This window comes from Pyrgilauda ruficollis, unplaced genomic scaffold (genome assembly GCF_017590135.1).
Source record: "Pyrgilauda ruficollis isolate IOZ18807 unplaced genomic scaffold, ASM1759013v1 scaffold107, whole genome shotgun sequence".
NCBI classification, from domain to species: Eukaryota; Metazoa; Chordata; class Aves; order Passeriformes; family Passeridae; genus Pyrgilauda; species Pyrgilauda ruficollis.
In genome coordinates this window covers 1,656,227-1,681,348 of record NW_024508877.1, presented here as the reverse complement: position 1 = coordinate 1,681,348, position 25,122 = coordinate 1,656,227, and the positions used below count along the sequence as shown (strand labels likewise).

At 51.1% G+C, this 25,122-nt stretch overlaps 1 protein-coding gene across 3 annotated transcripts in view; it reads left to right on the top strand.

The window, feature by feature from the left end:
• Positions 1-317: 317 nt before the first annotated feature.
• Positions 318-25,122, top strand: part of NOL6 (nucleolar protein 6) — a 35,152-nt gene continuing 10,347 nt past the window's right edge. The window contains exons 1-24 of one of the 3 annotated variants that reach the window (XM_041472008.1): positions 318-632; positions 3,819-4,000; positions 8,369-8,581; positions 9,872-9,988; positions 10,255-10,434; positions 11,341-11,509; positions 12,277-12,411; positions 12,556-12,719; positions 13,353-13,473; positions 13,799-13,857; positions 14,020-14,121; positions 14,649-14,764; positions 15,143-15,320; positions 15,714-15,836; positions 15,987-16,135; positions 16,857-16,932; positions 19,191-19,331; positions 19,617-19,728; positions 19,942-20,096; positions 20,323-20,486; positions 20,919-21,071; positions 22,222-22,319; positions 23,172-23,296; positions 23,439-23,528. In XM_041472008.1, coding sequence (XP_041327942.1) covers positions 3,992-4,000; positions 8,369-8,581; positions 9,872-9,988; positions 10,255-10,434; positions 11,341-11,509; positions 12,277-12,411; positions 12,556-12,719; positions 13,353-13,473; positions 13,799-13,857; positions 14,020-14,121; positions 14,649-14,764; positions 15,143-15,320; positions 15,714-15,836; positions 15,987-16,135; positions 16,857-16,932; positions 19,191-19,331; positions 19,617-19,728; positions 19,942-20,096; positions 20,323-20,486; positions 20,919-21,071; positions 22,222-22,319; positions 23,172-23,296; positions 23,439-23,528 — 2,949 coding nt within the window. In that variant the 5' untranslated portion in view covers positions 318-632; positions 3,819-3,991. Of the gene's footprint in view, positions 633-3,794; positions 4,001-7,406; positions 8,284-8,368; positions 8,582-9,871; positions 9,989-10,254; positions 10,435-11,340; positions 11,510-12,276; positions 12,412-12,555; positions 12,720-13,352; positions 13,474-13,798; positions 13,858-14,019; positions 14,122-14,648; positions 14,765-15,142; positions 15,321-15,713; positions 15,837-15,986; positions 16,136-16,856; positions 16,933-19,190; positions 19,332-19,616; positions 19,729-19,941; positions 20,097-20,322; positions 20,487-20,918; positions 21,072-22,221; positions 22,320-23,171; positions 23,297-23,438; positions 23,529-25,122 lie in introns of those variants that run through there. The other 2 variants (XM_041471998.1, XM_041472016.1) reach the window with 2 other exon arrangements.

Below are 25,122 nucleotides of genomic sequence, written 5' to 3'. Positions count from 1 at the left end.
GGGCTGTTCATGCCCAGCCTGGGCTGCTAGCAGGGGTTGCTCCAACCCAAGTGTGCATGGCCTTGTTGAACCTCATGCAATTCTCATGGGCCCACTCCTTGAGCTTGTCCAGGTCCCTCTGGAGGACATTCCATCCCTGCCTGTGTTTTGTGGTCATCAGTTTGGCAATGGGCCCATTTGAGTCATATTTTATTGACATTGGAGGTAGTTGCCAAGTGAGACCCGAGACTTTGAGGGTCTCTATCAGCACTGAGACCAGCTGCACCAGAGATAGTTTGCACACAGAGAGACGGATGACAATGCTTTGCAGAGCCCTTGGTGTACAGGGTACAGTGTACAGCCATCCGATGGAAAATACTGATACGGGGGTAATGGAAGGCTTAAAGACTTGGAAGCTGTTTTGGGAGTAGTGAACTTGCCTCTTTTATAGACACAGCTGTAAAAACAGCCCAGAAGATTGAAAAGTGTTCCTATGTGTTGGGATGACATTGAATTCTGCTCCTGCCAGTCCATTCCTCATACAGCTCACAGGGCATCTTGACCGTGAAGACCATGGAAATACTGCACAAACTTTCAGAGCCTGATCTTGCAGCTGAGTCTGGGTCAGCTGGGATGAGCTGTGTCTGCTAGAGGTATGTATTGCTTTGAATATTTTCCCTTTTTATCTCATTTTCCTTCACAGGAATGAAAAAGGAGATTTGGAAATTCTCACTGCCAGGTCATGGTTTCCCTCTGCCTTCACTTTATCTCATGACCTTCAGGGCTGGTTTCTTGGCTTGAGAGCCAGCAGCTGCTGCTCTATCAAGGCACTGCACTAAGTGATTCCCCAGACACTGTCTTATCTCCAAGGACCTGCTTGCACAGGTCCTGATAGGCATTATCTTCTGTCCCCACCTGCTGGGGGCCACATGTTCTGTCCCCCCCAAACCTCAAGGAAGTGCTTGGCACAGCACAGCAGTGAGGTCTTGGGGCAGATTCACACAGGTAGATAGCAAACTTGTCATGGCCAGCACAAAGTTTCAGTGCTGGGTGCTTCTCTATTCTGGAATCTAGAAATAGCCCACAAGGACCCATCTACCCCAGCACTTCTCTTCATGCAAGTCCACCCCTGGTGTAAGGACAAGTGATATTTCCCCAGAATATTTCCTCAGTGTCCAACCTTTTTTTTTTGTGACTCTGACTCCCTGAGCCAGAAGTGTTTTTATACATAATAGCCTTCAAATTTTTCTCCCATTAATTTGTTTGGTTATTTTTGAAGGCAGATAAATTTTAACCATTTGCAACATCCTGTACCTAACAGCTGCCCAATCTAATGATCTGTTTGGGTGCAGAGCAATTTTCTTGGGGCTTGTTTTGATCCTGCCACCTCATAGCTTTTTTGATGCCCTCATCCTCACAGTGAAGAAAATGATAAATGGTCCTTTTCTGTCCAGCCACACTCTGCCCCTTGTAACTTTGCAGGCTGTACTATAACCTTTCCTGTGGTGTCTTTTTGTTGCAGAAGATTCCCAGCCTACACAGCTGTTCCTCCCCTGGACACAGAGACCTTGTAGTGCTATGATCATCTGAAAATTGTTTCCTTTTTGTCTCCACTCCTGCTCACTAAGTCTTGGGTACAATTCTACAGATTGTTTAAAAATAAATCAAAGGGAAATTCCCCAAAATGAGATGCCCACCATCTGCCAGGTGACTTCAAATTGTCCCATGCCCATACTTTCTTCCCTGGATGTTGCTTCTGTCCTCACACAGACTGCAAGACCTGCTGCCTCTGGTATCTGTCTCTTTGTGTTTCCTCCCACACCAGGCAGAGGGGAAGCAAAGGAAACCCCAAATGACAGCAGAGTCATTCATGGCCAGCATAAAATTTGTGTAGAATAACCAGCCTGTTTCAGGACAGAGGCCCATCTCCCAGGGGCCAGTGAAGTCTTTTGCCCATGGCTCGGTAATTCACAGCAGGGCAGGATGAGGTACCATTTAGTTGGGAGGCATGCCTGACATCCCTGGGTTTTGGGACTTTTGGATCCACCTGAATGTTAGATAGCACAAAGCCTTCAGCTCTCTGTGCAGTTGTCAGCACCTCCAGGAGGCATCTGGTCTCAGTCCGTGTTCCCCTGACTCGTCTTGGGGTATGTCTCTCCCCACTTTCTAAGCCAGGACAGGTAACTTCTACTGTTTGAGATCAAACAAGGCTAAAGGTCAGTAAAGATTTGCCAAGATTTCCCCAAAGCTGATGCCCATTTTTTTATTTTGGTGGAAGAACTCGTATTTAGAGCTCAAAGGTGTCTTCTTTGCTGGGGAAGATGAACCTGACCTAAGCACATGAGAGCTCTGGCTCACAGAGCAGCCTTGCAGGGGCTTTAGGAGCCAGGAAAGAGGGGCTCATCCCAGCCCAAAGCCAGAGTGCTTCTCCCTTCCAGCCAAAAGCACACCAAGGGATGAAGTGAGGCCACATGCTGGGGACTCATCTCAGTGCAAAAGAAGGATTCAATATTCACAAAGTAAGTCTTTAGCAAGTTGTTCCTGGAGTGGCAGAGCTTTGAAGCTGATTTTTGACAGCACCATCTTTGCTGGACCCTTGAGTGGCTAGTAATACAGTTCAGAGTGCCTCACTATCTTCCTCCCTGCAGTAGAAGACTTGGTCTTTCTCCTCCACCCAGCTGAGCTGCCAAATTCCACAAAACGGCTCTGAAGCACCTGCATCCGGAGGTGAGGCAGCCCTTGTGGGCTGAAAATCACAAACTAGGAGGGATGTGGCAGAAACACAGTCAACACTGTTGCTTAATCTCGGTTTCTATGAAAAGCAAAATGGAGAACTGTGAGGGAATTTCCTGAATGCTCTTCCTGAATTCGCATTCCAGCGAAGTTCTCCACTGCCTTGCCTCTGTTCCCCATCAGGTGAATAAGTATGTAACATACCTGTCTTGAAGAGTCGTTGGAATGTGGTGTGTGTGTGTGTGTGTGTGTGTGTGAACCAAAGAATAAAAAAGGCCAGAGCTGTTAGAAATTTGAGTCAGGTGTGCTTGAAGATTTTAATTAACCAAGTTGTCATCATCATCATCACCACCACCATCATGTCTGCTGACGTTTGCTCAGCAATATGCAAGTTGGGTTTGGAAAGGCGGGGAGGGCACTCACATTGCCAGGTGATTTGGCACTCAGAGGTTTAAGCCACAAATAAATAAAACTCACACTTGCATGTTCTTGGCTCTCTCCACTCCCTCTTGTCTCAGGAGCTGCCCTGAAGACTGATTTTTTTTCTGTTGTGGCTGGGAAACAGAGCACTTCTACTGCAGGGAGATTGCCAAGGGATGCCTTGGTGGGACAGGCAAGGCATACCAACTCATCACTGATAAAACATGACAAGACTGCAAGAGAAAAGGGTTTTTTTTTTCTTTCCTTCAGTGTCTCCAATGTGATTTTTAGAGACTGCAAGTTGTTTTTTACTACCAGAAAAAAAAAGAAAAGGGTTTCTCCTCCTTGTTGCTATGTGTAAATCCAGCCTGGCAACAGACAGGAAATAAGGTAAATTTGCTCTCTTGCCTGTTGCATAAAGCAAACAAAGAAACCAGAGAATAAAAACAAGGCACACAAAACAATCTATGTGAGATGCAAATTGGTAATTTAAGAGGAGGCAAAACTGCCAGTACATTTCAAAGCATACCAACTTCCCATTAGTTCTCTTTGTGTAATTCAGATCACCACAGTTTTCAGATAAAGCTGCCAGAGACTGATTTCGGACAGTAAAAATCAATCTCTCTCTCTGTCCCTGACATACATGTATGATTTAGTTAAGCTTTGCTTTTTGTTTTTTTCTTCAGACAGGGTGTCTAACACACCATCCCAGTATTTCACCCACCCAGGAGGGCTGTGGCTGTTGTATCACCCTGTGAACCTCGGCATTGCCCTTATAAAGCCCTGAAGCTGCAGCTTCTGCTGGTGGAGGGAGGATGCAAAGTACTTTCTGTGTCCCAATGCAGATGGCTGAGACTTAATGAACCAGGTGAGACTTAACAAACAATCATCCATCCAAGAAAAGAGTGATGATTGAACCTCGTTTTTATCAGTGCAACACTGTTTTTCCTGGGTGGTCCCTGAGCCCCAGGAGAGACCTGGGTGTCCCTCTGACCCCATCCCACAGGCAGTGTCTGGGCTCCAGCTCTCCTTGGACTTTACTTTTTCGACTGCCAGGAATGTGCTGGGTGTCTGCCTGAACCCCAGGGTGAAGCCCTTGAGCTTTTTTTAAAAACTTCAATGTTTTGAAGTTAAAACTACAAACATCTACTTTACCGTACCCTGTTGCCTTGATGAAGTCTCCCACCTCTTGGCCATTGTGAAGATTGCTCAGTGGCTACATGTTTCTGTGATATGGCCATACCTGGGATGGACACTCAAACATTATGGAGTGTGTCATTAGCCTATGTGCCCGGTTATTTTTGAGAGTTACAAATGACTCTGCCATGTGTTAATGCTTGAGAATTTAAAACACTTGAAAATACTACAGAAACGAAAGGGAGGAACTATTTAATCCTACAATGAAATGCAGATTTATTGAAGTGGGACAGAGCCCCCACTCCACAGAAGCAGCAAGAAACTCCATCAAATCTGGGTGAAGCTGCCAGACAGTGAGAAGTGCCATGTCCAGGTGTTATCACTGGGATGGGGTTTTGGGGTACTTGGTAAAAAAAAACAAAACAGCCACGGCCATGGGCTGGCCAAAGAGGGTTAGGGGATGGATGCAAAAGTGCTGGAGGGGGGAGCTCTGAACAGGAACTGGCTTTGCCTGCAGACACCTGCAGGTGATACCAGGCTACAGGGCTGTGCCAAGGTTTTTGCCGCAAATTTAGCTCTCCACAGCTGCCAGGGGAGCGGAGCATTTCCACAGCAGTGGTGTTTTTGGGGAGACCCCGGGAGGGGACAAGCTGGTGCGGGGGTTAAGCCGACACAAGTCGGGATCAATGTGACCGCTAAACTTGCTCGGCAGCCGCGTCCACCGCAGCCCCTTCCTGGCAGCTGCGCCTGATGCCTGCAGCATTCCTGAGGCCGGAGCCGAGGGAGCAGGGATGTGTGTGTACACAGGTGTGCGTGCGGGGCGGCACTCGTGCGCTTCGAGCCGTGTGCTGGAGGGCGTCACCAGCGGGGAGGGCTGAGGGCTGGCGATGCTCAGGTGCTGCTCCCAGGAAAGACAGCACCGAGGAAGCGGCTCCACACGCTCCCAGTGGTCCCTCTGCAAGTGTGGCAGAGTGGGATTTTCCCAGAGGTGCACTGATGCCACACTGCTATCTGTCTGTATCTCTTAGGAAAGCTGGAGCTCCAAAAGGTCACGCTGAGGAGATGCTGGCACACAGAGTTTGGGAATGCTTAGCATTGTTGAAAACCCATCTGGGAATGGTTTCACCTGAGCCAAGAAGTCCCAGATTTTTAGGGACAGAGTGCAGGGAACATTCCTCCAATGTCCCAGGTGTTTCTGAGCAGCATGGATGAAGCATAACAAGAAGCAGGAGCTCAGCAGTAGTTCTTTGGGCTAGGCAGGATAGGAGGAGGTGCATGATGCCTGCAAGGGCAGGCACATGGTATGGAATGCTGTAAAAATTTTTAAATTAATATTACTACTATTAGCATTGTATGATTGGGTGTAATTAATGACTCACTATGTGCTGAAATGCTTTATTAAAGAACCTGTTCTGGGGCAAGCATGAGTGGTCCTGCTCTCCACTGCAGAGCTGGCTGGGCTGCCCTGAGGTGACACATCCAGGAGCTGACCTGTCCTGTGCCCCCAGTCCCCTAAACTCCCCTCAGTGTCCCCAAAACAGACCCTGAACTCATTAGTTCAAACCAGCTGGGCATTACATGCCATCCCAGCAACAGCAGGGGTGCATAGAGGATGCTGAGGGATTTGCACAATGGACACCCCAGCAACCCACCCTGGACCTGCCCCTGAGTGAGTCCCTCCCCTGCTGCTCTCAGGCAATACGAGGATGTGTCCTTGGGGACAGGGATGACCAAACTGGTTTGCCCAGCCTTCCTAAAAATCCTGCACAGGGCTGTAATTACCCTCCCCTTAAAAAAGAGAAGAGCCTGACATTGCAGGTACGGCCACAGCACCCGCAGGTGTCTGGCAGTGAATCACTGGGGGCGTGGAGCAGAGCTGAGGGTGGCAGTCCTGCCCCTGTCGGGAAGGGGGAGGAGCAGGAGCTCCTCCAGCCAAGAAACTGGGTTTTTTTGGTAACAGGGAGGATAAAGACCTCCAAAATTAGGAGCTGATTCTGACTTGGTGGAATCACTAAAGCTGCACTCAGGAATTACTTGCAAAATTGGACAGGAAGTAAATAACCATATTAACTGGAAGTCAGTTCTGGAGGCAACTTTGGCATGCAGGGGAGTGTGTGCATGGATGCAGATGGATAAAGGGGGTTTGTCTACTCAGTTCAAGGTTCAGGGTTAAGCCTGAGGAATCTGTCCCAAGCCATTGAGATGAAAGAAAAAATGATTTGGAGGCTATAATCAGCAAAAATCCTTTCCTGGGATCCTCTGGAGATGGTTGGGGAAGTTGCTGCTGGTGGCTGGGATCCAGAGAGGCTATAATGCAGCAGCCAGGCAGGAACTGCCATTAGCAGTAACGGGGGACAGAAGCCTCATGTCACACCTACAGCCATCTGCATCCCTGCCACAAGTTGCTTGTGTGAGGCATGTGCTCCCCAAACAGCATCCTGAGTCTCCAGACACTCTCCTTGGAAAGCAGGAACCAAACACCCACCTAGAGGAGTCTTTGTAACAAAGTTGACACAAGGCTGAGACCTTCTAGCAAATTTCCCTGAATGGAAGTCATTAAATATGAGGGAACGATGAGAGGCTTGAGGGGCTCTTGGCAATAATGCTGATGGCCACCCCAGCCAAGCAGCAGGTTAGGTGCCAGCCTTCTTTGGGAACAGAAACAATGCATTCATCAGGAGCTTGGCACTTCGATGTCCCAGGCAGAGATGCTGCAGTGTGTGGAAATGAGCTCTGCAGCTGGGCAGAACATGGCATTACTCTGCTTTCCCTGGCAGAGGGATGGGTGAGAGCCCTGCTCTGAGGCAAGTCAGACACAGGAAAGACCTGCAGGGCAGATATCAGCTGCAAACATCCTCTGAACACAGATTGTCTCCCACCCCAACCCCCTCCAACAGAGCTTAGCTTTTACCCTAAAGCTGCTTGTTTCTCCCCAACAGCCTACAAGCAGTGGGCTGATCTGGCTTAGGGGTCCTCAGCTTACTTCACTGAGTTCTCTGAACTCCCATGTTTGCCTTCAGGATGGATATCTGATCTTCAACCCTCTGTCTTAACATGTCTACACATATGCCCTTGAAGACTTCCTGCTGGTAGTGTTCCCACAGTGCAGGAAAAAGAGTGAGTGTGGCCAGGGTTCAGGGAGAAGTTGGACCTGGCATGGGGATGACAGACTCCAGGGCTGCTATCCCAGAGCAGTCTCTCTGAAGAAGAAGGACGGTCCCACTGGAGACACAGCAGTACTGTTTCATGGTAGGGTGTAGAAAAGTGAATTAACTGACTACACTTATCCAAAGAGCTGAAAAGAGAACTAAAATTACCTGGGTCCAAAATCTATGTCCTCCTGTTCAGGGACACACATGGCATGGTCTTTTAAATGCCCTGGCAACCCAAATCCGAGTCCCGGAGACCCGGAGTCCAGAGCTGCTTCTGTACAGGCCTATGTATCTAATTTATATAACGGGGATATGCCCCCCACTCCAGTAATCTGCACGTAGGATGCCACTGGCTCCTGATGTCCTTCCCAATCCCTGCGGAAGCTGGCCAGGAGGATGATGGCTCCCGGTGCCCGCTCCTCCAGGCCAGAAGGGTTTTCCTGGCTCCCGGTGTCCGTTCCTGCCGGCCAGGCCGGCTCGGGCTCTCGGCAGGCCGCATCCAAGATATCCACCCCGATTAAGCATCAAGTACTACAACCGGGATCTGCGGCACGCAGGCGACCCCCGCGCTCGCCCGCCTGAAGGCGAAAGCCCGTCATACTGGCCCGAGAGCCGCAGTTTTGGGGTGAAAGGCGGTGATTTCGGCAAACCCGCGGCCCACGCAGCCTGCTAGCGGCGCCGCCATTGCTGAGGAAGCCGAGCGGCGCTGCGGACACGCCCCCCATGGGCAGGCACGAGCAGCGGGGCCAATGGGAAGCCCCGCGCCGTCACTCGCGCCCAATAGGAAACGGCGCTCGGCGACCGGTGGGGCGCGCGGCGCCGCACGTGGTGACGGAGGTGCACGTGGGCAGCGGCCATGGCGGTGAGAGGCGGCGGGTCCGGGCCGGGGGGATCGCGGGGCTGATCTGGGCCGAAGTGAACCGAACCGTGCTGTGTTCTCCCCGCAGGGCTCTCCGGAGGCGGCGGAGGAGGCGGAGCAGGGCCCGGAACCCCCTGCCGGGGGCGCGGTGCAGCGGGGGAAGAGGGCTGCCCCGGGAGCCGCAGCCCCGCAGCCGGCCAAGCTGAGCCGCGCCGAGCTCTACAAGCCGCCGACCAGCGAGGAGCTGACCCAGCTGAAGGAGACGGAGGATCTGTTCCACTCCAGCCTGCTCCGCCTGCAGGTCAGCCGGGGGGACCGCGCACTGCCCCGCGGGGGAGCGTGGGGGCTGCGGGAGCCCGGAGTCGGAGGTGGCCTGGGTTATCAAGCTGTCTGTGTTAGGGGAAGATCAGCTGGTAGTTACATCTTAGTATCATAGAGCAGTTTGGGTTGAAGGGGCCTTTAAAGATCATCTAGTTTCAACAGCCTCCCAGATTCACCTTCCACTAGTCCAAGTAGCTCAGTCTCATCCAGGCTGGCCTTAAACACTTTGAGAAATGCGGAATCCACAGCTTCTCTGGGCAACTTGTGCCAACACATTCACAGGGAAAAATTTCGTCCCATTTTTTTAATCTAAACTTACTCTCTTTCAATTCAGAGCCATTGCCCCTTTTCCTATGTGTGCTCATAAAAAGTCCCTCTCCAGCCCTCTTGTAGCCCTTTTAGGTATTGGAAGGCCACAACAAGTCTCTTCAGAGCCTTCTTTTCTCCAGGCTGAAAAATCCCAATGCTTTCAGCCCTTCTTCATAGGTAAGGTCTGTCATCCCTCTGATCATCTTGGTGGTCTCCTCTGGGCTGGCTCCAGCAGGTCCCTGTCCCTCCCATGCTGGGAGCCCAGCTCTGGATGCAGTGCTCCAGGTGGGTCTGAGCAGAGCAGAGCAGAGGGGCAGAATCCCCTCCCTGCCCTGCTGCCCACGGGGCTCTGGATGCAGCCCAGGACACGTTTGGCTCTCTGGGCTGGCAGTGCCATGGCCGGGGCATGTGCAGCCTCTCACCCACAGCACCCCCAAGCCCTTCTGGGCAGGGCTGCTCTGGGGCTGCTCATCCTCCATGCCAGATTCAACATCTTGTACATGGTGTCTTGTTGAATCTCATGGGTCCAGGTCCCTCTGGATGGCATTCCATCCCTCAGGTGATTGGTGGTTTTTATGAGGAACAGCTTTAGTCTGCTAGCTACTTGCTGTTGTCAGTGGCAGGATCTCTAGGGCCTGGTTTGTGGTGGGAGCTTGTGTGGTTGTTTCCTGCAGCTGATTCTCTGTCATACAGTCAGCCTGAGAGCTATGCTTTGTGAATTACATCAGGGTTTTTTGCCTGGACCTTGGTTGGGATGGAGATGATTGCAATCCAGCACTCACAGAAAATGGCAGGAACTGAACAAACTGCCAGCTCCAGGCAGGATTTAAGGAGAGTTTGGTGTGTCCCCCAGCTTACCATCTGTCCTTTGCAGCAGGCTCATGGCTGGTGCTGGAGGACAAGGTAAAAGGAGCACTTGCAGTGTTACAGATGCCTTTGATGGTTCCCTTTCCCCCTACAGATCGAAGAGCTTTTGAAGGAGGTGACATTGAAGGAGAAAAAGAAGAAGAAGATCGATGCCTTCCTCCATGAAATTAACAGCCTGCTGAGCACCATCCCAGAGACTCCAGAAACTGAAGTATGTTCCAGGGTTATGGAAGAGGTGGCAAGACCCCTGTCCTGGATGGAGCAGAAGCAGGCTCTGCTGTTGTTCTGCAAGCAGAGCTGCTTGTAAACTGTATCCCTTAGGGGCTGAAAAAATAATATTTTGCTTTTTCTTTGAGGAAAAAGTGGGGAGATTTTCTTTAAGCTCTGCGTGCGGCTGTGTGGGGAGCGGGGTCTTTGTCCCTGCACATCTGCTGCTGTTGATGCTCAGAGTGTTTTATGTGTCATATCTGTTCCCAGCTCACTGACCAGGCCTGGCTCTCCCAGGATGTGAAAGTCCCGTTCCTGCAGGTGCCATTCAATGTCAAGGGAAGATTCCGCTTCGTGCCCCCAGCCGAGCTGAAGGTGGTGGGCAGTTACCTGCTGGGCACCTGCGTCAGGCCAGAGATCAACGTGGACATTGCAGTGACCATGCCACGGGTGAGTGGCTGTCACTGCTGAGTAAGAAAGCAGCAGACTGCAAGCAGGCTGGTTTGCACAGCAGTAGCTTTAGTGCGAAAACTGTTCTCTTTATAGACAGGTCTGATACGTTCCACTTGATTGGCTAATTAACAAAAACACCTTCCTCACAAATGGTCCTTGAGAAGAACAGGAATAAAGAGAATAGGAGAACACCACCTGCAGGTTCTTTATAATAACAGGTTATCATCGTTTCTCTACAACTCCCCAAAAAGTCTCACAAGTCCACTATGAGAAAACTAATTTCATTTTCTCGCTCTCTGACCAGGTTGTCACATCCACAAGTGGCCATGCCACCTCTTAAATGGCTTGGGGCCTGCCAGAGCCCTGTCCTCTCTTGTCCTCCATGACCCCTGCTCTGCCCACTCCATTCCTCAGTGAGGCGACAGCCTCTGGATATGCAGGATGACTTCCACAAGGAGTGTGCGCTGGCCTCTTGCTCTATCAGAGCAGCTGTTTGATCTTAGTTCCTCATGAGGATCTTCCTTCTCTCTGCCTGGATGGAACATTGCCAGGCAGATGCATGCTGTTTGTTTTTGTACCCAATTGCACTTCTACTGCATCTCCCAAGACTGTGTTAAAGGGAGGGAGATGTTTGGAGCCTGGTAACCTCCCCTTGCTGCCCAGACTTAATTGTAAGAAAAGCTTGAGGCCAAGCACACCCTGTTTGGCTGCATGACTGCTCTTGTCTCCTGCACTCTTGGAGCTCGGTGAGCCAGTATCAAGCTCCTGACCAGCTTGGAGCTCCTTGGTGCTGAGATAGGGCTGCCTGCGGGGCCAGGGGGAGCTGTGGGTACAGGGGTGCCTTGGGATGAACTGAACTTGGCAGGCTGCTGAGGTGGTATTGTCCTGTCCCTCTCTTCCCAGGAAATCTTTCAGGACAAAGATAACCTGAATCAACGCTACCACCGGAAGAGAGCCCTGTACCTGTCCCACATTGCCCAGCATTTCTCCAAGGAGAAGCTCTTTGGCAGTGTGAAATTTGCCTACATGAACAGCAACCATTTGAAGCCCATCCTGCTCCTGAGGCCTCAAGGTGGCACTTGAACCTTGCTCTGTTGTGGGGTGTGACTGGGTACTGGTGTTGGGTGGAGGGTGCTGGTGGTGATCTGATACCATTTAACTCTTCATTGGAGAGGGATCAGTCTGGGGCTGCCATCACAACTGGTGATAAATTTTGGGTGCTTCTCATCTGTTTTCTCTCTTCACCCAGAGTCTAGTCATCAGGGTCTCTCCCCTTCCCAATCCTCCTCTGCAGCTTGGCTGGGCTCTCCAGCCTTGGCCTCGCTGGTCGACATATCCTGTGGGTACTTCAAGGATTAAAAAAAAAAATCCTACAAAACACACCTGTATCCAGCACTGCCCTTCCTTCCTGCTCTCCCCAGCCCTGTTCCCCACTGTCCTCCTGCCTTCCCGAGGAACCTGTATACAGTCTGTCTCTTCCCTTATGAGATGATGTCCCTGTGAAAGGGGACCATGAGATGCAGGTGCTGCTTGTTCCCACAGCCCTCAGGAGACAGTGGGCTGGGATCTGGGACAGACATGGCATGGCAAGGCCAGCCAGGCAATGCTGCCAGACTGAGCAGTGAGGAGGAGGATGGGGCTGGGGCATGAGCTGTGTGATCTCAAGGTCATCACTGGCTCTGGGATGTGGTCACTCTCTGCTCTGAGGTGATTTCCACTGCTTTGGAACTTTGCTGGGAGGGAGGATTTGCCTTTGCCCAGGCTGGGGATGCTCCGTCTTTTCCCAGTTTAATCTTTGACATCTCTTCCTCTGGTACATCTTCCCTCGGCTGCTTACAGGCAAGGATGAGAAGATTGTCACTGTCCGACTCCATGCTTGTCCTGACGCGGATCTCTTCAAACCCAGCCGCTTCTATCCCAGCAAGAACAACGTCCGGACCGCCTGGTTCATGGAGCAGAGCACCCCCAAAGAAGGTATGGCCTGGGGCTGGGGGAACATGGGGCCGTTTGTTTCAGGCAGAGACTGCCCCCAGGGCCTGTGGGTGGGTCCATTGCAGCCCTTCTCCTTGGGCAGGCAGTTGATGATTGGGTTCAACATGCTGTCATCTCTCCACACAGGAGCCACCGAGCCCCCGACCCCGCACTACAACAACTCCATTCTCTGTGACACAGTGATGCTCCCCCACCTGCATTTCCTGTCTAATGCAGCCACGGACTTTCCAGGCATGAAAGATGGCCTGGCCCTCCTCAAAGTTTGGCTGAATCAGCGGCAGCTCAGCAAGGTATGTCCTGTGCCAAGGTGAGCTCTGCCTACCTGGCTAATCTGCCTTTGGCCTGCTCTCCTTCCTATGGCAGAAGGGTGGTGCTTTGATCCTGGTGGGTGAGCTGGTGGCTTGTGGCTTTGCTTTGAACTGTGTTAGGTTTTCATGGATGGTGACATCCATTCGTATTTTCTGAAAAATCCCTTTGCCCAGGATTTTTCTCCTGGGAAGCTGAGAAGCCTCAGACAAAAAGGAAAACAATATTATTTCATTTGCTTCTCCTGTGTTTTGCTGCTTTGGAATGTGGTTGGAGATTGTTAACCAACAAGTGGTTGTTTCATTGGTTTCATGTGAATTATTTTGAGGTATTGGCCATCCAGTGCCAAGCTGTGTCGAGGCTCTAGAAAGAGTTACAAGTTTTCATTATTATCTTTTTAGTCTTCTGTAAGTATCCTTTCTGTATTCTTTAGTATAGTTTAGTATAGTATTGTTTGATGTAATATAGTATCTTAAAATAATAAATTAACTTTCTGAGAACATGGAGTCAAATTCATCATTCCTTCCTGCCACAGGGGCACCCCACAAATACAATACATGGAGGCCCCATCCTAACTTGTGGGCTGCCATGGGGTTGTGGTACCTCTGTTTTCACAGGGCTTGGGGTGCTTCAGTGGCTTCTTGGTCTCCATGCTTGTTGCCTACCTGCTGATGAAGCGCAAGATTGTCAAGATGATGAGTGGCTACCAGGTGTTGAGGAGCACTCTGCAATTCCTGGGTGAGTTTCCAGGGGCCTCTCTGGACAAGGAAAGGTTGCTGTCTCTGCCAAAGCCTGAACACAGTGGAGGAAGGGGGAGAGAGGCCATTGTGGCTTTTCTTTTGAGCTGAGCCCCTGTGGGTGGGATGGACAGGAGGGGATGAGTCAACAGAGCAGGGCTGGATGGTGCAGCTTGCACCTACCATCGTAGGGTGGAGGCCAGCCTTGTATTGTAGCGCTGTTGACGTTGTGAGACCTTGGTGGTATTGGCGTGTAACTGTGCCACTGTCTCCAGGGGGAGAGATGGGGATGGTGGTGTGACTTGTTCCTTCCTGTCTGTCCACAGCCACCACTGACCTGAGTGTGACAGGGATCAGTCTAGCCAAGGATGCTGATCCCTCCCTGGTAAGCAGCCCTCCGAGGGGTCTTGTGCCTCAGTCTGTCTGTGTTGCCACTGCTTCTGGGGGTGGGATGTGCCTGTTGCAGGGATGGCAGGTGGCAGCAATTTTGGGGTGTCTTGATGTATGTGATGCACTGTAGCACTGAGGACCATGTTTGCTTTTCCAGCCTGTCCTGGATGATTTCCACCAGGCATTTGAAGTGGTCTTTGTGGATCCCTCTGGGCTGGTCAATCTCTGTGCTGATATGACTGCCAGCAAATATCACCAGGTACTGAGCAGGTTGTGGTGGCTTCTTGAGGTGCTGTCTTAGGAGTGAGCTCAGACAGAGGATGGTTAGATGTCTTCAAGGAGGATATAGGACCAAGGGAGAGCATTCATTGTGGTTTTCTAAGCTTTTAACATCTTCAGCTTTGAAGTTTGGAAGTGAATTTGGAGACTTAAATGTAGAGCTGCCTTACCAGTCTTGCTCGAGTGGTGTGAGAAAGTTGTTTCCCTCTTTGTGTGAACCTTTGGGTGAAGCTAAGCAGCTGTTTAACAGGTGTAATTGTTCTGTAGGAGAGAAAAAAAATCACCTTGGTGTCGGGGATATAAAAAAGAGACTGTCTGGCCAGCAGTGAGAGCAGTTTGTTACTTGGCTTCATGCTAAGGACAGACACTGGGATCAGGGTGTGCTGCTGACCGTGGAAATGGGCTGGCCTTTGTTGATGAGGGAGCACAAGTGACCACTGCTGGAGGGATGTGCTTTCCTTCTCCCTTTGCATTCATGCTCCTGAACTGCTTTCCCTCCTTGCTCAGGTCCAGTTTGAAGCCAAGCGCTCTATGGAAATTTTGGATGACCGGATGGTGGATGGCTTTCAGGTGCTGCTCATGACCCCGAAGCCCATGCTCAGGACCTTTGACCACGTCTTCCAGTGAGTCTCACTGTGCTGGTGGGGTAGTGCTGAGGCAGCCTGCTCAAGGACAAGTGAGCTGCTTCTGGCTTTGGTCTGGGTTAGATTTGAACTTACCTGGTGAGAAGTGGCTCTGCTAGGCTCTGAGATAGACATTGGTGCCTCCTTGCACTGGGCTGTTCCACTTTTACTGTCTAGATAGCCTCCCAGAGGAGGGGAACAATGTTTAAGCCTTGGTAACAATGACCAGCATCTCCTGAGATGCCAGAGGGCATTCTTGTAGCACCCATGCTGGGCTAGGACCCTCAGTTCCCCATTTTATTCGTCTTCTAACATAGCCCTCTCTCAGAAAGGATTTGGTGGCAGAGGTAGGTGACCAGCTTCTCTTCTTCTCCGTAGCCTGAAGCATGTCTCCAAGCTGCAGGGTACCTGCAAGAAGATGCAGCTGCTGAATGAGCTGATGGATCGGGGTGGGAACTATGTGGCTGCGGCCCTGCCCTTTGTTGTCTCGCTGCTGGCACGTGGTCTGTCCCAGAGAGCTCAGCTTGTGGCTCACTCCCTGCCCCAGATCCCCGAGGTAATGCAGCTTGACAATGACTCTGCATCCTTTGCAGCTTGTGGGGTCTCAGCTGTTTCTTGTGGCACTACAGAGCACAGGGAGGGCTCACTGGGGAAGGAGACAGGCTTGTCTCCCTTGTTGGGAATATGGAACCTGAGACCATGCCCTGGGCTGTGGGATGCAGCTGTGTTGCTTGGTCTGGGCACAAATCCTGGGCCAGTAATGAGGAAGGATGAAGACAGCTTTTCTTGTCATTGGGGAGACCTATTAGATGAGACTTTCCCTGTCTGTACTTGTCTGGGCACCTGGGAGAACATAGCAGGAGGTTCATCTAGCACCCCAATATCCCAGTAGCTGCTGCTTCAGAAACCTCATCTCTCCTTGTGCCTCATGTTCCTCATTTTCCCACAGTGGCCAATTGATGCTGAGCCCCCAAAACACAAGGATGTTGGGCCCTTGACGTTTGGTCTCCTGTTTGTCCCAGAGTTTGCTACCAGCACGCTGGAGAAGGGTCCTCAGGCTGATCACCCCAAGGTGAGGGGAGCCCTGCTTGTGCTGAGTAAGGGCAAAGCTGGTGCTGTGCTGTGGTTGCAGGCAGCTGGGAGGCTAGCTGGTGATCTTGGGAAGGTTTTGTTTGGTCCAGAAATGACCTTTGTCCCTGCTCTGGTCAATGTCCTCCCACAGGCATTGGAGTTCCGGACTTTTTGGGGAGAGAAGTCAGAGCTGCGTCGGTTCCAGGATGGCAGCATCTGTGAGGCTGTGGTGTGGGAGGCCAGCACTGTCTCCCAGAAGCGCCTCATTCCTGAGCAGATCATCAGGCACCTGCTGAAGCTGTAAGTTGCACTGAGCAGCAGCTGTGGGTTGCTCCATGTGTTGCTCCTGCCATGTGTCCTGTCCCTGGTGACCCCATTGACAGCTTCATGCTTTTTGGGATGTTGTGGGTTGTTTCAGATTTGTGAGATCGTTTTAGTTGTCCTAAAGCTGTGAGCCGCTTCCCAAGAGTGGGTGGGAGGGGCAAGCACCTGGTGCTGTAGCCTCTGCTGGATGTAATACAAAGGGCAAGGAGACAGCTTGGTCCTGCCCTTACCATGTGGATGGGATGCCAGGGCACTCCTCAGAGCTGGAAGATAAGCTGTCTGGACCATGCAGAACATTTTTGTGAAATCCTCTGAGACCTTGCAGTGGTTCACAAGATTGTGTCCTCTCTATGGCATTGGAATGCCTCTGCTGCAGTTTATACCATCTGCCAAAAGTGAGGCCCTCTTGCACAGAAAGGAGGGTTTGTCTGTGCTTCTTTGTCCTGACTTGAGGAGGGGTCTTGTGAGGGAAGGCTGCACACTGGTGCCTTTGGCTTTGCATCCTGTGAAGCTGCACAAGTACTGGTCCACTTTGGGTGGATTACTTGGGCAGGGAGGAATGCACAGAGGTTTGTCTTTTCACCAGGGCTTCCTTTGGAGAGGGATTGCTCATCCTTGGGCTGACACATTCAGTGTCAATAGGGTCGATAGGCTGGCATGCTGTAGCTCTGATGTTCTGTTGTCTTCTCCTGTATAGCCATGCGGACATTCCTGAGTCGTCCATCTGCTACACAGGGGCCCTGCTGGAATCTGTGATCAGAACTGGGAAAGAGGTATGATTGCTTCCCTGGTGGGGCTGGGGCTCTCTCCAGGAAGAAGAGCAGTGAGGGAAGGGCTGTAGGAAGATCATTTGAGTGTCATTGAAGCAGCTGGGTGGTCCCGAAGAGAATATAGTATGGGTAAGGATCTGCCAAGTCTTTCATGGCAGCCAATGCATAGGTGCTGAAATCCTCTTGCTTTAGCATCCCCCAGATCTCATTTTGCCCTGCTAGCACCCCATTGTCCTAGTCTCACTGCTTTTGCCCCTGTCCACATGCCTGAGCATATATTACTGTGCCAACAGTGCTCCTCTGGCTGCATCTCTGAAGTACTGCATCCTTCAGGACATGGGCCAGACAATTCTGTGCTGCCCATCCATTAGGTCCAGCTGGCAAACCCAGGGAAAGGATCTTTCCTGGCATATTGCAAAGTGCTAGATTGTGCTCCTTCTGAATGTGCAGCTGAAACAAAGAAACTCCACTTTCAGACAGAAAAGATGCATCTCAGAGGCTGGGAAATGTCCCTTCTTACAATATCTGCTTTTCACCTTGTGAAATTAAAGTCTGGAGATGAGCCATGAGCACTTTGGCACACTTCATTGGTCTTTTTGTACTGATGCCTTAGGGTTTTAGTGTTAATATTTTTCATATATTTGTAATCCTGCAGTTCTGTATTGTATAACTCTAAACTCCGTGTAGAGTGTTAGCTGCTGTATTCACATTTTGGTTAGACAAAACAATTCCTCTCTAGGCCTGGGAATCAATGATACTTTACTGTCTCAGGCCCTGAGAAATGTAAACAAAAGTGAGTTGGAGAGGGAGCAAACTTGGAGCAGATGTCTTCATTACCTGAAGCTGTAATTGGAAGATTAACCCCTAATGTGTAAATGAACCAAACTTATAAAAGTATGAAAACCCATTACCCATCGTCCATTTTTAGGTGTAGTCCCTGAGGGGGGCTTCATCTGCCTGAAAATGTACCTGAAGGCCCTTCAATAAATATAACCACTTTTTATTCCCTTAGTTTTATCTGGCCTCCGTTTTTAGATAGTCCTAAAAAGGCATCAGTACAAACAGCTCTTTACCTGGTTGTTGAATGGAGGAAGAAATTGTTTCCTTTCCGCTTTTTTAGACTGAAGGAGCATACATTTGATGGAAAGGATCTCCTGTGCGAGAACCGACTGCGGTCTTGGCAGAGCTGGGTGTCAGATTTGGGATGAGGTGCTGGTTTTCACAGCCTGTTGTGTGGTGGGGCAGGAAGGTCTATGTGCTGTCCCTTCAGGCTGCTCTGGGGTTAGCAGGGTTGGTACACCCCAGTGTGGTAGGGGATGCATTTTCCTGGAGCCTGAGGGGTGCTTAGGGGTTCCATTGTTGCCAGTCCTTGAGGAACAAAGGAGAAAGTTGCTGTTGAGTGTGGGGTGGTGGGTGCAGGGCACCTGCTCCTCCAGCTGTTTGTGTGCAGGTAGTTTGGGGAGCCAGCAATGTGAGGATGTTCAGGATGAAGGCAGGGGAAGGATGCAGCCACAAGCAGGAGGGGATTTGTGGTTCAGCACACCCACAGAGGGTGCTGCTGCTCCGCCACAGAGCTCAGGTTGGAAAACTCCAGCAAGGTTCGCTCGTTGTGTGACTCAGCTGCCTCTGAGCTGGGTGGTTTGGTGTCACCAGCGTGTCCTCCCTGACAGATCAGGCTGCTCTGCTGTTATTTGGGGAGGTGGAAGCAGTAAGGGCAGCACAAATTCTCCTTCTGGTGCTTCTCTGCTGCCCTCCACAGGGTTCCTGTGATGCTCTTGAGTGTTTTCTGTCTTTGCTTTTGCCATGTGCCAGAACTCTGCCTTGGCTAAGGATGTAGTCAGTGGAGTTTTTTGTTAACTGCTGCCTCTGTTGGTGTCATGGTAACTCCTGGGGAGACAGTAGCAGGGCTCTCACCTTGCCAGCCTATTATGATCTCTTTATTCCCTGATGATTCTTGGCTTCTCCTTTATTATAGTGGTTGCTGGCAGTACAGCTCTTGATGCTGCCTTAGTGCCTTGCAAAAGAAATAATTTTATTAGCCTCTGGGATAGCTGTGGCTGCTGGGGAGTCGCAGACAGCCTTGCTCTTGTCTTTTCTCTCTTTCTTAACTCCCCATTTTGCTGAGTGCTCTTGCCAGGAGCTGCTCCCAGGGGTGGCAGCGCTGGCTTCTCAGAGCTTGGATGTGATGCCAGCCTATGAGGGAGGTGAGATGAATGCAGGAGCAGGAGAGGTGCTTGGAAAGACTCGCTGTGTGTCCGCAGGCAGGGGGAACGGGCGAGGAGGCCCTGGTCAGTGTTGTGTGCTCCTACGATGACCTGAGCCGCAAGCTGTGGAACCTGAAGGAGCTGCCGCTGACGGTGACGGCTGTGCAGGGTGTCCATCCAGCCCTCCGGTACACAGATGTGAGTGTCCAGGGGCATGGCCATGCATGGGGGTCTGCAGGGAGCTGGGCTGAGGGAGGGCTGAGAAGAGTGAGTCACTCTCTGCTTTTGTGGCTCCTGAGAGCCCTTAGGGCAGTATGGTGCCTCTTCTTTGCTATTCCATCCTTTGGGCTGGCTGTGCACAAGCTGACCAAACCCTCTGTACTGGAGGGCTTTCCTGGTGTGGGAGATTTGAATGAGGGAATACACATTGCCAAGAGGTTTCTGCTCCCTGGTCTCAGTTGCTGGGTGGCTGTTCTCTTTCAGGTCTTTCCTCCCATTCCTGTGAAGCCAATTTATTCCTTCCATAACAGAAGCAAGCACTTGCTGCTTCCTTCAGAGGAGAAACCCTGCCCGGCCTACATAACCCCTTTGAAGAGTAAGTGGGGTGAGATGTGAGTGGGAGATGATATGGTGGAGGGAAGTGGAGGCATGCATCAATCCTGCCTCTGTTACTGCTGTGTGCTGCAGGCAGGAGCAGAACCCTGTCGCATCCTGCCCTTGTGCTGTAAACTGTAGTTCCAGACACCCCTATCCAACATCTTATTTCTGTGTGGGATTCACTGACCTCCTGCTCTCCCTTTGCCCCCAGTCATCTGCCACATGGAAGGCAGTGGCCAGTGGCCGCAGGACAAAGGAGCCATCAAGCGCATCAAGGCTGCTTTCCACCTGCAGCTGGCAGAGCTCCTCCGGCAGCAGCACCAGCTGGTTTGCAGACCTGCAGTCACCCACACTGATGTGTACAAGGTAGGGGTTCCCGGAACCTTCTCCAGGCCTGACCTTTTCGAGGTGGGGGGCCATGGCAGTGGTCCCAGTCTATAAAAACAATATTTGGATGGTGGGCCTAGGAAAGAGTGTGGTGAGACTGCACTGCTGTCAGGATGCTGCTGTTGTATCCCTGAGGGGCAGCATAACACACATCATGCTGCTTATTTCACCATCCAGCCTAATTTTGCCTTGTGTCCCATCTCAGGATGGCTACGTTTTCCGTCTCCAAGTAGCCTACCACCGGGAGCCCCTGATCTTGAAGGAAGTGGTCACTCCGGAAGGGATGCTGAAGTACCAGGACACAGAGGAATCTCGGCAGCTGGAGCTGGAAACATTGCATCTGCCCTATCTAACTAGCTCACTGCATGGGTAAGTGAGGTCGAAAGTGCCTGAGAGGTCAGAACATGAGACATGGCTGGAAACCCGCCTGGAGTGCCCTTGGATCCTGGAGGGTGATGGTGGGTGGAGGAGCTTGCTGGGGGAAGTGGCCCTTCAGCCAGCCTTGTGAGAGGCTCTTTGGAAGGATTAAGGGAAGGATGTGGGTAGCACCAGTTCTCACCCTGAGGTCACTGATGCGAGGAGACAAATATTAAAATGCAGTATGCTTAGAGGGGAGCATGAGGCAGCATTTTCCCTTCTTCCCGCAATATCTCAGCATCTGCTGAAAGTTCTGTGCTTGTGATGCTGTGTAAGTGTTCCTTGCAGATTTTTGCCCCTCTTTTCTTTCTTGCCAAATGCCAAGGGGCTGTTGTGGGTCCTGGGGTGTGTGTGCTGAGCAGTGGCATGTCTCCCTCCTCACAGGCTCCAGCAGCAGCACCCTGTGTTTGGCAGCACTTCCCGGCTGGCCAAGCGCTGGATCAGCGCCCAGCTCCTGAGCGACAGCATCTCTGAGGAGTGTGTGGACCTGCTTGTGGCATTTCTCTTCCTCCACCCAGCTCCCTTCACACCACCCAGGTGAGGATGAAGAGCCCAGACTGGCGTGATGGTGGTTTAGTGCCTTTCATTACATGGCATGGAGGAAGAGTGGGATGCTGCTCAGGGTGGAGGTGTTGTGAGGGTTCACAGCAGGGAGCATAAGGCCCCTGTTCTGACACAGTACTGTCCCAAGTCCTATTGGGAGTTGCCAGAGGTGATGGAGGCACTTAGCACTGCAGGGCTATGGCTTTCCCTCTGCTGTGCACTGCAGAGAAAGGGGAAGGGCAGGTAGGGCTGGGAGCGAGTGTCCTTGTGGCCTCTAGGTGCTGGTGGCACAACTGCAGGTGTCTTGTGCCTTCTGGTGGACTGGTGAGGCCCCTTGTTCTGGGTGTGGTGGCCAGGAGAAGCAGGGTGAGGGCTGTGTTGTGGCCACCAGCATGCTGGGTCTCCTGGGTTCCGTAGGAAGGATGTAAGGGTGGTGATGGCAGCTCCAGCCTCCCCCCCTCCTGGAGAAGGCTTCCAAGGGAAGGATGAGGGGTCGGACCCTGAAAACTGAATGGAGCAGTGTGTTGGTAAATGCTGGTCCCTGGCAGACAGATGTTATGGAGCCCAGAGGAAGTGAAATGAAGTTAAAGGAAATGTTTTTCTTCTGTGTGGAGTTAAAAGGTTACTCTGCCCTGCACCTGGGGTGCAGTTTCCTTTCCCAAAGTAGCAGGAACAACAGTCTGATGCCTAGAATGCTTTCCTGTCTCCCAAAATAACAGAATCCCCATCTTCCCAGCTATCTGGCTTTGTGGATGTGTCATGTTGCAGGGGAAGAGGCGCTCTGGGAACTTGGCTGGTGTTCAGACCTGTACCAGAGATGGGAGCAGCCCTCTCTCCCCTTCCATGTTCCAGACCCAGGAGTCTGGGTGGAAAGAGGATCAGGAGATTGGGCAGCTGGGAGGGGGTTGGGGGGGACTATGATTTACGTTTTGCTGGTTTCTTTTTCCTGAGGAATGAGGGGAAAGGGTGAAAAGATTTTCCCTGGAGATATGGAGAAGGGGAAGTGTCTCAAATTAATTCTGAACTTCCCTTTCCCATCACAGATATCCCTCGTTGGGCTGCATATGGGTTGGGCCTTCACTAAGTCACCCCCAAGTGCAGCCCTTCGTGCTGCTGATGTTGAATTGTTTTGTTCCGTCTGCAGCTCTCCACAGGTGGGGTTCCTGCGCTTCCTCAACTTGCTGACAACTTTTGACTGGAAAAATAACCCTCTTATAGTCAACCTAAACACTGGCCTCACAGGTGAGCAGGCAGTGGGTAGGAGAGCTGCAGCATGAGATTCTTGAGCCCTCCTTGATCAGTGCCTGGCTCCACATCACTTGGATACATCATAGCTTGTGCTATGAAAAGATTTTCCACTCCCTTGCTCCTGTCCATGTTTCACTTGCCTGTAGGATGGGTTTCGTTGTGCCATGTGTGGTTTTCTTTTTTTCCCTGCCTGCCTCTAAAGAGGTGGTCTCAGTGATGATGCTCTGCTGCTTCTGGTCTTGTTGAAATCTGTGACAGTCATGGGTGGTGTTGGATGTGGTGTTGTCTTTGAAGCAGTCTGTTCCTGCCCTCTAGTGTTTTGTCTGTTGATTGTCTTTTGGGTATATGCTGGAGCCACAGGAGACCATGGGATTGTCTTGGCTCTGCAGAGTCATGGCGTGGGGGAGATAGTTACACCCAGCTTTTAAAGCTGATTTATAAAAAAAAAGTAAAGGTGTTTGGGAGAGAATTGGGTTTTGAAAACTAATATTTTCCTAGGTGCCCTCCAACTTATTTTAATGAACTAAAGAGCTTTTCCCCACTTGAGGGGAAATAAAAGACAAAAGATGGAACACTCTTTGGATAATACAAACTGTCACTAGCTTATAATGTGAATTTCCAGCTTATGTCAGTCTCAGTACCTACCATGCCTGAGCCCACCCGAGTGGGTTTAGAGCAAAGGTCCATCTAATGGTAGCGAGGCACAAGCCTGAGGTGAAGGAGTTCTGGTTTCACATGGACTGTGGGATCAGAGGGTGCTGCCTTTTCCTGGCTGTGATGGGGCTGAGGAGGTCAGAGGGCTGTGGATGGGGCAGAGCATCTCACCTGTCTGGCTGCCCTCTCCAGAGTCCGACTGCACAGAGATCAAGAAAAAGTTTGTAGCAGCTCGTGCTCACCTCCCCGTCATGTTCCTGGCCACCCCCAAGGACCAGTGGAGCTCCATGTGGACCCGGGAGCGCCCCTCAGCACAGGTGAGCTGGGCCCTTTGTCCCCTTGTCTCTGGTGGCTGCTGGCTTGGGGCAGTTCTCTGCTCCTAGAGCCCCTTGAGGGAGGGATGTCCCTGTTACATCCAAGACTGCCAGGTTTTACCATCTGACTTCCTTCCCTTCCCAGATCCTGCAGCGCCTTGTCCTGCTTGCCTCAGAGTCTCTCCGTGCCCTGGAGGAGCAGCTCATGGACCCGCTCAGGGACCAGGATGTGAAGGTAACCCCCTGGGGCAGCAGCACAGGGGTTTTCAGGCTCTGGCCAAGTAGACTGGGCTTTGGTGGTGGTTGCTGGCGTGTGTTAGGAGGTTTCAGGCTGTGGCCATGTGGTTGCCCTGTAATATAAAGCTGCAAGGATGGGAGGAAGGAGGCTGGTGTCCTTTTATGCCACCCTGCTTCTGGGGGAACCAGCTGTACACTGCAGCTTGGGGAGAGTAGAGCAAGTTTATTTTGTATTCTCTAGTTTTCCTGGGACATGAGCAAACCCACAATATTCCTCTGCCAAACCAGTTGGTGTGTCCATGACCAGATCAAATGGGTCCTCTGGGAGACTGTTCTGGAATAGCTGTGGAAATCTGGCTTGTTTGCTCAACTCTAACCAGGCTCAGGGTGTTGAAGGTTTTGGCAGAACAGTACCAGGCACTTAAGGAGGATGTTATTTTGGTTTGAGTGGAGGAGTAAAGCCCTATGGAGTTTAACCCTCTTCAGTTTCTCAGTGATTTCATTCTTTAAGTAAACTAAAACGTCCATTACTGTAATGGATTTGAGAGATGTATATTTATTTGCACTTTGAAGGGAGATACATGTGTTTTGAAGGGTGCTTCGTTGGTGTACCAGTTAGTGAGCCAGGAGATTGAATCTCAAAGGACTAAAGAAGCCAAGCAGTGGTTAGATATGGCAGATTCACGTTAGGGACAAAAAACTCCAAATGAAAACCAAAACCAGAAAGCAGCACATACAGTGGATTTTTTTCTGCCTAAGCAATATAAAAAGGACTTACTGACACTGCTTTCTGTTCTGCTTTATTTTGCACTGGAAATATTATGAGGTGAAGATGTACTTGAGACAGTAGCAGTGTATGTTACAGGGCTGTGAAGGAATGAGGCATGGTCCAGTGTGTTGCAGTCACAGTGCTGGCCCAAGACTGAAATTCAAGAGGCACATTGTGAGCTTGGGATGGTTACCTTCTAAAACAAACTGTTATGTGGCCAGAGCAGCCTCCCAACACCTTGACTCAACCTCCTTGGGACATCTTCCTCCCTTCCATTGCAATGGGATTGTTTCTCATTGCCATGGAATCTCTCTGGTCCGTTCCAGTGTGTGGAGGCCTGTCATGTTCCTTAGGGATAAACATGGGATGCTGTTTCCAGGGCAGAGCTTGGGGCAGGGAGGAGGGAAAAGCCTTTCCAGTTCAGTTTGGAGTTGCCTCCTGTGTCTAAGAGAGTGCTGGAAGCTGGTTTTTTTGTCTTTGCATTTGGGTCCCATGGGGGCATGCCTGCTGTCATGTAGATACAGACATGGGTTTGCTCCCAGGGCACACACAGGAAGCCATGGACTGACTCAGTGCTGGTCACTGATGTTCTTCATGTGTGTTCTCCCTGGCCTGGCTGTAAACCAGTTCCAGGCAGTGGGTTTTCTTCCAGTGCCAAGATGAGCAGTGTCCCATGCCTCTGTTCATGTCTCTGCATCATTTGTTCCATTTGAAAATGTACACATAGTTTTAAGTTTTTTCCATTTTAATACAGCTGTATCCACAGCTAGATCCTGCCTGTCCAAATATTTACATGTCTGGGATTGCTCCCCTCCATTAATGG